The sequence below is a fragment of the Pyxicephalus adspersus genome, chromosome 11 (genome assembly GCF_032062135.1).
Source record: "Pyxicephalus adspersus chromosome 11, UCB_Pads_2.0, whole genome shotgun sequence".
NCBI classification, from domain to species: Eukaryota; Metazoa; Chordata; class Amphibia; order Anura; family Pyxicephalidae; genus Pyxicephalus; species Pyxicephalus adspersus.
Genome location: NC_092868.1, coordinates 29,125,304 through 29,137,746, shown reverse-complemented (window position 1 = coordinate 29,137,746; position 12,443 = coordinate 29,125,304). Strand labels below are relative to the sequence as shown.

General features: G+C 37.2%; 1 protein-coding gene across 2 annotated transcripts in view; it reads right to left on the bottom strand.

Annotated features, from left to right (window-relative positions):
* Nucleotides 1-12,443, bottom strand: part of LOC140340753 (germ cell-specific gene 1-like protein) — a 42,560-nt gene that overhangs the window by 7,367 nt on the left and 22,750 nt on the right. Inside the window, exons 1-2 of one of the 2 annotated variants that reach the window (XM_072426130.1) lie at nt 10,990-11,096; nt 4,036-4,797 (exon numbers count right to left, since the gene is read on the bottom strand). In XM_072426130.1, the coding sequence (XP_072282231.1) occupies nt 4,036-4,360 (325 nt within the window). In that variant the 5' untranslated portion in view covers nt 4,361-4,797; nt 10,990-11,096. Of the gene's footprint in view, nt 1-4,035; nt 4,798-10,989; nt 11,097-12,443 lie in introns of those variants that run through there. The other variant, XM_072426131.1, reaches the window with a different exon arrangement.

Here is a 12,443-nt window from a genome sequence, read left to right as displayed (position 1 = left end):
GACACACACGCTGCAGCCAGCATAAAGGACACACACGCAGGATCAGATATCTGGATCTGTCTTATAAACGGGTGAGTGTCTTATTTTAATTATTTTTTTAAAAATCAGGGGTGACTTACTTAATGGGGATGTCCTAAAATCGGGGAAACACGGTAGGTCTGATTTATTAAAGCTCTTCAAGTCTGGAGAGGATACAATTTCAATACAATCTGTGAAGCTGGGTGATCCAGCAAACCTGGAATGGATCTGGTCCAGAATTCAAACATTTACTAGCAAAATGGCTTCACTGATGAAACTGTACCCTCTCAAGCCTTAAAGAGCTTTAATAAATCAGGCCTTTTGTATGAGCCATCTTTTCCTAAAAAGGAGGGTGGCCTAATGATCTTTTTGTCAGACAAATAGCCTAAACAAGGCTGCCTCTCTTTTCTCCAGCCCTGTAGGAAAGTGTCTGTTTGATGTCCTTTGTTCTTGCCAAGTGCATTGATATCAGTTGCACCACATCCTTTGCTGCTAATGGCAGAAGAACCTTGTGGTGGTCTGACTCCAAAGTAAAAAAAAAATATCTACAGCATGGGTCTGCCAATTAGTCAATGCACTTCACTGCCCTGATTTTTCGACGACCTTCTCTAAGGGTATTTCTCATTAGGTGGATTTACCACCAACAATGGAAACCTTTAGTACAGGTAAGTGCTACTCATGGTAGAGATGCTGCCAAATGTTTTTAAAAAAGTTTCCTTAAGGGATATCCAGAGCAAGAACAGAAAAAGGGGACATTTATTTACACTGTGGGGTTGTCTTGAGGGGTCAAAATGACCATGCAGATCCATACGTTCTAACATGGGGTGAATCAGGAATAGTAAATGTAATAGAATCTTGTACCGACCTCTGAAAATATTCTAAGTGTGTTTTTGAATTTAATAGTCTCAGCTCGACAAAATATGCAGTTAAGGTGCACAGATGTCATTTGATGCCTGTCCATACTTAATGTTTGATCTGAATCCTGAATCCTCAGTGGAATACAGCAACATTTCTCATTTGCTTGCATCCCTTATTCCATTACGTCTTCTGAACTCTATTATCTAGATAGTATGAACTGTGTGCAAGTAAATTTTTAGTTTTACATTAAATTTCACAAACTAAGTAACATTTTATTAAAGGTCTGACTGCGATCATCAAAGGGTTCTCTAAGATATACATGTGAGCCCTGTTCATATTTTATGTCTAAGCCCTATTTAGTTATGCCTCTGGTCATGTACAGCTCATTGATATACTTCACACCATGTTAAAGCGAGAATCTCACAGCTGGCATATATCATGAAATATATATGTGACATTAGAAAGGCAATGGAAAGTAGTTTCATGGCCAGACTTTAGTATTTAAGCAAATCATACAAATCCACACTTCACATTCATTGACAAGTCAGAATTAAGAAAAATTACATTATTATTTTGCATTAAAAAGAAGCTCTGTCATCTGGGTCAGGATTTTTCGGAGGAAGAGTGGGAGGAGGTTTGGTCTAATTCGGCTAGATGCTCCATGAACACTATGAAGGTAGAAACTACCTGTAAAGTCTTGTTTAGGTGGTATCTGACTCTATTCATCCCTCTAATATTTACAACTCTTCCTCTCCTCCCTGTTTTCGTGGAGGGGATGAAATGGGTTCCATGTTCCAAATATGTTGGGAGTGCCATTGTGCCCAACACTAGACATGTGCAATTTTGCTGCTGCATATTTTAATGCAGCTAAACTATTTATTGCCCGGCCTTGGAAGTCTTCTCGGCTTAATTTTGGGGAAGTGAAATCCCGTATGAGGAAAGTATTTGTCAATGAAAAACTCACAGCTCTGGTCCTGGACTGTCATAAGCAGTTCAGAAAGATTTGGCAGCCATGCACAGAGTTTGATATCATATTGTTGAGAATTTGATATCCCAGGGGTGTGTTTGTTTGATTCTTTTACTAAGCATCTTGGGTCATATATCAGGGTGGAGTGACGAGAGTACCTTTCCCTTTGGCCTATCTGCCTCCCCCCTTCTCTCCTTCTCCTTAAGGGTTTTCTTTGTTCCCCTTCTTCCCCCTCCCTGGCAATTCCCTAGAAGGTAACCTTTTGGAGATTATTAGAGACTGCAGGGTCTATTGTTGTTAATCAGATAGCTAAGCAAAGGAAGCATGCTTGCATATTTAAAAAATAAAAATGTCTTTCCCAGCTATATAGACAGGAAAGAAACATTTGCCGTACCATCAAATAAGGCTATAGGCCCTAATGAGCTTTAATTTTATTCTAATTATAGTTCACATTTTTTTTCACCTAACATTAGTCCTTTTAAGATGATTAAATTCTTGGTTATCCTTCCTGTGAGAATTCCTTGCTACATCACAGTTACCAACACAAAATTCTCAGAAGTGAATTCTACGCAGTGTTGTCCTCCTGTGTAGCCATTACTAGTTTTATGACTCCAACGACAGGGTAAGTGACAGCTATCCACATGGCCTATTTTGAAAAGTAATACCCGGCTTACACTATGCATCCAATGTGTTCCAAAACTGATCTGAACTACCTTCAATTTTACTAATATATCTAATCACAATATAGATATGTCATATAGATTGGTTTTGTCAAATTGATGGAAAATATTGCACGGTGTGTGGCAGGCTGTAAGGTGGTTCTAGAGGGTGTTCTGCATAATTAATGACGAGTTATTACTTACTGGTTATTATTATTTAGGTCTTTTTATGTCTTTTTTGTGTATTTTCCACTCTAGTACTGAGAACAACTATTTAGCCCCTGTGATATTACAGGGGAAAAGAAAAGAATTTCAGCACGCGGGTAGGTAAGCTTTTGATGCTTAGTTTTGAGTCTCAGTCCCATTACTTTATCCAATCTCGTGTATAATCCTGAATGTATAACAATAAACCACAAACATCATACTCAATATTGGTACTTAATAGTTGATTTCATAGTGGTACATTAGCATTGCATTGATCATATTGTCTATACTCATCATACCATTTCTCCTTATTCTTCCCTGATTCTCCTTATCCCTCTCAATTTCTTTTTCTACTTTGCATACTCAAAGATTTGTTACTTGTTGTTTTATTATTTTTTGTTTGTTGATTATACATCCAATTTTCACATTTTATTGTACAACTAATAATGATTTATTTGAAATTGCCACAGTTCTGTTATCCCATAAATCATCATTGTTTATACTTTTCTTTCTATCTAAAAATAAAACAGCTTTACCGATATTGACTGTACTCTTAAAGATACTTGCTGTCTATTTTGTGAGGATCTGTACAACACATTGTCAGACCCTACATTATAGAAATGTCATATAGGATCAAACAACAAATTTTTATACTGAACTAGCCACCCATTCCTAATCATTTGTACAGCAGAATGGAAAGTCAACACTTGCTGTCAATCCTGTTTTGCACATTTGTTGACAAAGACTGTGCTGACAGGAGGAGAAAACAAGTAAGTAGGGGGTTGAGCACAACACTTTGCTGCTGCCTAATGGGCAGTCAACATGTTCCGGATGTGTTTTGACCCACTGGGCCTGATTTAGTAAAGCGCTTCAAGACCTGAGAAGTTAGCCTATCATGGGTGAACTGGGGTGATTCAGCAAACTTGGAATGCATTTATTAAAATCATTTACTATTAGTTGGCATGTTTTCAATCCCGGACCAGACCCATTTCCGGTTTGCTGGATCTCCCAGCTTTACTGATGAAAGTTTATCCTCTCCAGCCTTGGAGAGCTTTAATAAATCAGGCCTATTGTGTAGCTGTGTTTGGCATAGCTGCTCTAGTCTTTTCTATTCTTGCAGAGCTTTAATGAATGAGCTCCATTGTTTCTAATCAAACCTGGTATGTATCAGGATCTAACTATGCTGCCTGGCAGTGGTGTCTATTGGCCTTTCAAACCTTTAGATGGGTTATCCAGTTCTCTATAAATCTATTTCAACAATGTACAAGCTTTAGCTGCTTTCCTGGATTTTCTCCTAAGATTGTTAACGAGAATCGATCCTGTACTTACCCCCCTGGTGTTTTTCACAGGAGAACCAAAACCCAGTGTGAAAGTACTTGAAGGCGTACTTGTCATCTCCCGTCTCCCAGTTATAGTGAACAACATTCTGATCCATGGTCCCATTGACATCCGTTACATCGCTGCTTGTGGTGGTGCTGTTCAATGACAGCACTTGGCAGTTCTTTTTCTTCACTGCGGATAGACATGGTGGCTTCACCACTTTGTGTGTCCCTTCGCACCAGTAACTGGTGAAAAAGGCAGTTACTGAAAAGCTGAGAGCCAGTAGATTTAGGATCACGGAAAGTAAAGATCTGTTTTTTCTGCTGAGTTCCATACTGATCACCAAAGCGAGATATGTCGGAAGTTTTTGTGCGTATTGAAATGGATGCAGAAGGGAATATTTTGCTTGTCTTCTTTTAGCATGTGTTACCAGTTAGTTTGCTGTTTTCTTCACTGTGATGATTACCTTGACTGTCATGTTATTTACAATATTTATGTTTTCTTGTATCAGTATTCCATTTACATTGATTTATATTCTGCAGTGGTAACAATCATAGTTGAAAAAATATGGTGTATCTTAATTTGATAGAAAGTAAAAAAATACAAATCGTATAGAGAATAAAAAAGGCAAATTTTATCTTGATGTAAAAACAAAATGCATCACACGTAGACTTTAAACAGCTTGACTTGAACCCGTGGTCATTCTGTGCTTTACAAGTACAAGTATTCAGGGATTATAGGTGGCGAACTTCTCACTCCTGTATATTCTTTCTGAAATAAATCAATTCAAAGTCTGCATTACATTACCATGGTTTATATGAATACTGTCAATTTTAATCATAAATATCTATTATAAGTACAGATAGTATTTGTTCCTAGAAGCAGTCACGGATTTGCCAAAACAAACCCAGGTTCTGTTGGCTCAAACCAGATTGCTCTTTAATTGATGAAGTAAAGACAAAGGTATATATATATATATATATATATATATATATATAGTATTCTACTGCTTTTCCTTAAACTGTTGAAGTACAGGCAGGGGGAGAGTAAAGACCTGTTGATGTTTTCCTAGAGCCAGTCAGAAGTAATTCTTTTCTTTCTGTGACTGCATCTGATTCATGACTAATAAATTAGGGCAATACAGCATGTCACCAATGGAGGAATCCAAATCCCATCCTGAAAGTTGTATTAGTAAAAGTGTAACCATTTTTTGTAACAATTTATAGTACAAACAAAATTGCCCTTGTGTTAATTTGGTTTGACCCATTCAAAGTATAGCATAATAAATACAAAGCCAAAATTCGTATAATGATACAGTCTTCGAACTTAATTACAACACAGAAAATGATCCTGAACATGGTTCACCACCATCATTTTACCTTTCTTCCAATGTTCTTTTATAATCAATGCCATCATATTGAAGTTAGGGCTTAATCTGGATGGTAAGTAGGCAGTAACAGAGTGGTTCCACTACCTTCCAGCAGCCCACGAACCGCTACCCCATGCCACTTATCACTGAAATGAGTTTTTCCATGATGAGTGGAGGAGTCGTCGTGACAGGTGCTCGTGGTAAATTTTGCATTCTTAGACACTACCTGCAGAATTTAGCATTCAATTGTCTTTTCAACCCACTGCCTGAACAAACAGTTCTGTCTATTAACCATCAGGACAACTGGCAACACTGTACTGTAATCACCATACTGCATAGTTCAGCACCAAGGGTAAATCCAGTAGTTTGGTAAAAAAAAAAAAGGCAATCATGTTTTACTTAAAGTGTTCTTTTTTGTATTCTTTTGTTAAAGCTTAGCTTTATATTAGAACTCCCGACTGCTGCTGGTGGTATGAGAATGCCTTTGGTAATCTCCACATTTTTTGTGATTGCCAGAACATTCAGCTATTTGGGCTAAAAATCAAGTCTAAGAAATATACTATCAACTTCCCTTCATACTAGGTTCGTTCCCTCTGAACCACAACTACTATTAGTGATAAACATGATTGTTCCTCCTTACTAGTCCATCTGCTAGATGCAGTTCTTTATCCCGGAACTTTGGCATCGGCCAGGGTCTCCAACAATAGCACATGGTTTCTTATGGATCCATGATATTTTATACAATGGAAGACATTACCTCCATGACCCAACGCACAGGAGATGCATTTTGTCACCAATGGTTTTATTAGATTATCTTTTCTTACTCTGCAGAGTACTTGTATGTTCCTTCTAAAGCCTCCCCTATCTTTCTGAAGCCTAAATGCTAAAACTTGCTGTGACGTCTGCAATGGGTTCCTCTCTTGTCTCCCTTTCCCCAAACCGTCCCCCTATTTTTCCTTTTTTTCTCCCTCTCCCTCCCTCCCTTCTTTTGTTTCACTGTCTTTATCTTTTCTTTGTCTATTTGCACATTCTACTTGTAATCTTTAAACTCCTAAGGTATAGCGGAAAAAACAGAGCTCACAGAGTGTTATCTGCTTTACTACTCTTACAATGATCATAGTTATGTTGCATACATTGTTTATATTAATATTTGTGTTTGATTACTTTGATTGCCTTTTGATTGCTTTTGTTTGGCTATATAATATATATTTCTCTGTTGATTCTGTGACTCTTTATTATGTACTTTGGTTGTTTAGGTTGCAATGTTTTATGTTATGTTTCTTCTTAAATAAACTTTAAATTCAAATTTATAAGACTCGTGGAAAAATTAGGGAAAGCAGAGATCATTGTTAAAGTTATAGGGCCCTTTTCACTGTGGAAAAAGTAGATTATGCTGACAACGGAGGGGACTGATAAAGTACTTCAGACTACAAGGTACATCTAGAGAAACCCATAAAAAATACTTGAAATATATGCTCAAATCTGAAAATTCAGCATTTTGAATATACTGAACCTAACCCTTGCATTTTCCTATTGAGTCTGAATTGAAGGAAATATGATTTACTTTTTTATGATAAAAAAGTTAGAAATGGGCTACATAGCAGTCTGAAGTAGTTCATCAGGCTCCTCTGGTGTCAGTATAATGTACCAAATTACATGTGGCTGTACGTACTTCAGCTAAGTATTTAGAAGTGCTATTTAAAATCACTTGAGTGCTTCTAAATTCAATGTATAAATGATGAAATGTTCCTTTGCGATCCTGGAAAGCCTCTACAATATTATTGCACCTTACCATAAGGCTACATGTTACTGGGTCTCTCAATTCTTGAAAAAGTGGTCAACCACCTATACTTTTGTGATGGTGATACGAATTTTGGATTTCATTTCTACACTATGTACAGTCACACATTCTCTAGATCAGCTTTTCTCAACCATTTTAACAAGGATAAACCCTGGACCTAGGTTCCAGGTCTCAGGGAACCCCTGTCAATAATGACTTTATATTGACCACCTGGCAATGTGATAAAGAATGTGATGTACAGTGGAGGTCTTTTTGGAGGAATACCCTTTAGAGATAGCTGATAAGATAATTGGTGGAGGTGGCATTTTATCTTAAAGGCGCACATTTCCAATTGCTTAAACCTTAACTAAACTCAACATTTTTACTTTACATAGAAGGGTAGACAAAATGTTGGTGAAAAAGTAAAAAAAAAAAAAAAAAAAAAAAAAAAAGAGTGCAGCACCGCTCCTTTAAGTCTTGATTACTGCGGCAGTCAAGACTTAATGGAAGTTAAGAGCCTCTTGGGGTACCAATGTCATGCATCCCGGGAGCCCTTATCTCAGACATGCGCAGAAGGGGAAAGAAATGCCAATCTCACACATGCCCAATGAGATCCTCTCTCTTTTTTTCCCCATCACAGCAGCTACATTACCTGATCTCACTCTTGCGCAGTGCAAGATCTGGTGACGGAGCAAGAAGACCTGAACAGAAGGCAAAAGAGGACAGCACCTGTTGCTTCCTCTGTGCCAGGACTAAGTGGATTTCCAGGACAACACAGGACCAGAACGCATGAAGGACCAGCGTTCTGGTCCAGTCATTTAAAGGAATTCCTAGCAACTAGAAAATCCTGTGTTGTTCCATAGAAACCTGGTTGGGAAATGCTACTCTCGGTAAACCAAATTTGAATTATGCATTGGAAATCATTTCCAAGGAACTAATCTATTCATTTGTTTAGAATATTTAGATCTATTTATTTTCTTTACTGTTTATGGCACCCTCTCTTTGGGGCTGACATAAGGATACTTAACGTAAAGGTCATGAAAATCCATTGGTCTTTTCCCTTTCCGTAAGAAGTCGGGAAACATGAAAACATTTTTTATGGCCCAAGAAGAGAGTAAAAATATGACATAAAAAGGAGTGGATAAGAAGCCACAGCTTCAAGAGGGAAACAGAGCCAAAGGTTTCCTTTTTGATCCAGAGTCTAATGAAGATCATCCAAATTCTTGCAATTACTTCAGATGCACAGTGAGCTGTCAGCTAGCCAAGTTTTTCCCTTGATGAGAACAGATAGCTTTGAATTTGCATGCCGATCATGGAAGGATACAAAGTAGAATTTGCGGACACCTCTTTACAAATGCTAAATTAGTCCACAGTAGACCCACAAAATGTCAATGATTGGAAACTTCATTTTAACAACAAATAAACAAAAGTTACTGTATTACAGAGGGGAAAGGTTTTAACTCCTCCTTTTTCTAGTATTTTTCCACACTATATCAAGAAACTTTAGATTGAATTTATTTTATCTGCATTAAATACACAATAAAATATAAATTCCTGCCATCAGAGGTGGCAGTCTTTATCTGATACTGGTTTTTGCATAATGAGCTCTATCATTACCATATGACCTCTCTGAAAGTCCTCACAAACCTAATGATAGAAGTAGTGTCAAATCTTTGTCTTTGCCAGGTTTTATTGGGGACACACAAGGACTTCTACAGATATATAAAAATATGAATTCATGCCGTTATGACGTGGCAGTCTTTATCTGACACTGGTTTGTACATATTTAGCGCCAGCTTTGGCATTTCAGAAGGTCCTAACAAACGTCAAGGTGGTAGCAGTGTCAGTTCTTTTTTTCTGCCAGATTTTATTAGAGACAAACAATACCTTCTGCAACAAACCAGTATTGTTGTTCAGCTAGGATGGATTGTCAATTAACAAATGTCTACTCTAGAGCTTGACTAAAGCGAGCATAACTGAGACTGCATGTAACCCAACAAAACAATAAATGAACAGTATGACACAGCTTGAGTATATGGTCATATTCCCTTGAGGAGCAATCTCCTCTACAATCCCTACCTTTTAGCTTCTGATTTTTCATTTTGACAGTCAAGTGATGATTAACAATAGTTATAAAGTGCCATAAATATAGGATACAGCTCGTATCTACTTTCAGAAAATCAAATAAAATAGCATTGTCAAATGTATGGAATAGAACATGACCCTCAATCTGACAACAGCAACCTGAATGTCAAAGTCAGGACGATGTTCTTAATCATATTAGTGGAGATAAAATGTATCTGTCAGTTGCTATATTCCCATCAGAGGTCTATGATTGATTTTATCAATGCTGATCTCAGGAAAAGAGAGCTAATGGTTCTAACAAGGCCTGGAACTTGGAGAAAAGAGATATCAAAGTTATGGGAATTGGTAGTATCAGTACAAGAAGTATCTGTACTTTATTCTGCATCAGTCTGGCTTTTCTGGGTACTGAATCATTTCCAAGTGGACAAGTATTTTACATATATTTATGATCTCTGCCATGCTATATCCAAAGTCAGTAATACTTTTATCTGTAAATATTTTGCAATATGTACATACGTCAGAGAATTCTCACCTGATGTATACAGCATATGCACAACATCATTCATGGATACATCAGGACAGATCCATGAACGTGCGATGGGGAACAACCACTGTACATGTCAATAGAGAAGAGCACAGCGGGGTGCCACTTGCTCATTCTCCCCTTACCATGGAACAGAACAGACAAGTGCAGATTTCATTTGTTCATCTGTTGCTTTTTGCAACATGTCATTCTCCTATGACAAGTGAACTGTAGCTTTCCTTTCACTATAGTCTTGCAGTGCAATGTCTGTGCAATGTTCTGCCATTCAATGTCTCATTAGCTTCAGTCACTTCTGTGTCATACTCGGTATATATAAATAAATATATGTTTAGCATTTTTATTGTTGGTAGATCATTTTGACCTATGTCATTTTAAAAGTAGCTTGCAAGCCAAAAAAGTGTGGGCACCCCTGATTTAAACAATGTCCTGATATTTTTTGTATCTGGCCTGGAGTAACTAAATATCTCCAGTTGACCCTTAATGGTACCTTACACTCTAATAATTGATTATCAACAATGTGACTCTGAATGTCCAAAGTTAATTGAACTGTGCACAGAGGAATATATTCCTGCACATCTCATAGCTCTACAGAGGGCATTACTTAAAGTACTGGACTATGTCCCCACTCAAATATATAAGGATTTACTGTACAGGTGCAGGGAGTGTTTGACATGGTTTCAAGAAAAAAGGCTGTAAACCATGGCTGCAAGAAGGTAACTACCTGGAAATGGGGCTTAAATTAGGTTAGGGTCTAGGGGAGGGGAGTGAGATATTTTTTTATAAATTCTGAACATGCTTAAAGAAAAAAAAGCATTGATGCTCTTAAACCCCAATTCAACTTGCACTTTATTCTTCAACAAGTTAGAAAATGAAAGGAAGTAAATGGCAGGAAAAAGGAATGTCCATACTTTGCTGCATGCACGCAAAGCCTAATGGTTAGCACCTGGTACTGCTTATAGGCACCTAGAGGTTGCCAGTATTCTCAATGGAACAGAAAATACTGAATTTTTAACATCAAATCCAAACATACATAAAGACAACAAAAACATCTTTGTAAAAACAATTAACAATTGTGATACAGTAGCTTTATGACAACCCAACAAGTGTGTCTCTATAATATATAAAAGACACAATATCCAACATAACATATAAAGACAGCTGCAGTTTGAACATTTTAGTACTTACATGTAGAAGAGTAATTGAGAAAGATCACAACACAATCCAGGTAATCTAACTGCTTCTCCCCTTTTGCAGTGTATAGTTGATGGACATAAGAAGGAAAAGGCTTGACCTGCTGGGCCAGTCTGGCCTTTTATAATAATCATTGAACAACTAAAGCTGATTAAAATGCCTTGATTTTCTGCTTGGTTTACTAAACATCGGTTTCATGAGAGATTATCAACAGATTTAAAAATATTAGCAGTCTATCTGGGTGTGGGCAGTCTTATCAGAGTCCACCAGAAGACTTTGTTACGGATTACATTAAAGAAACACCACCACCAAAATAATAAAAAAGGAACATCTCATAATTAGGAATGTCTTGTTTTCTCATAATAGAATTATGCAAAAAAATGATTTACTAAATGTGTATACCTATGATATTGCTATTATACTGTATTATAGCTACATAGCTCTCCATGGGGCGTATCAGGCATCCAACACTCTTTGGTTTGTTTGATTCTAAAGATTCTTCAGCATAGAGACACTTGGTGGTGTGAGTGGTGACAAAGGTGAGTATTGACCATCTTCTTTAATTTGGACATTATTGGTACAACCTTGTTCTACAGACTTGTTTTAATCTGCCTAACACTTATATTGTTACATAGTTTGGCAAGTTAAACAAAAGACACAAGTCCGCTGATTTCAGCTACAAGGGAAAAAACATACTAAAAAACCTGCATATTCTGAGTCTTCTAGAGGAAGACAAAAACATGGTTCCTTATAAAACGTGGTTCAATTTGATCTAACACTTTCCTGATTCTTTAAGGCAATCTGATGTTCCCTACCTAATCAACATTCTCTGATGTAATTTGTTATAAAATGTAATACTACGTTATATTCTGTGCATCTAGAAATACATCCAGCTTTTTCCTGAAACAATCTATTGGAAATGCCTAATGAAGTCCAAATTTTCATAGACAAAACTGTGAAGAATCCCTTTCCTATGAAGAGATTATTCTTCTTTTCTCCAGACACAAAATGCTCCCTTGTCCTTTGCAATAACCCTAAAGCTGAATTTATTTCAACTTTGAAAATATGCAATCAGGCAGGATTATTATTGCAGAGGGGGCAGGCAATGTCTCTGCCCAACTGCTGATGCAGGGATATAATTCCTTGGGCCTGCTAGGACTGAATTAACTCCACACACACACATTATGGTCATCCCAACCTGCCTACTCAAGATAGCCGAAGATTGGGAACCAGTAAAAAGAGGAAAATAGTAGTACCCATGATGGAACAGGGACAAATGAATGAATTTAAAAATTTTCATCTGATAGGTAAGGCTATTTTGTTGCAGAAGGAACATTGTATGCACGGCACGTTCTGTAAAAAAGGGACTTGCCTGGTTGCAATTTTTTATATGATAGTATTTCGTTTCACTTTAAAATGAGGTTCTATTATGCCCAGTTGCATATTTG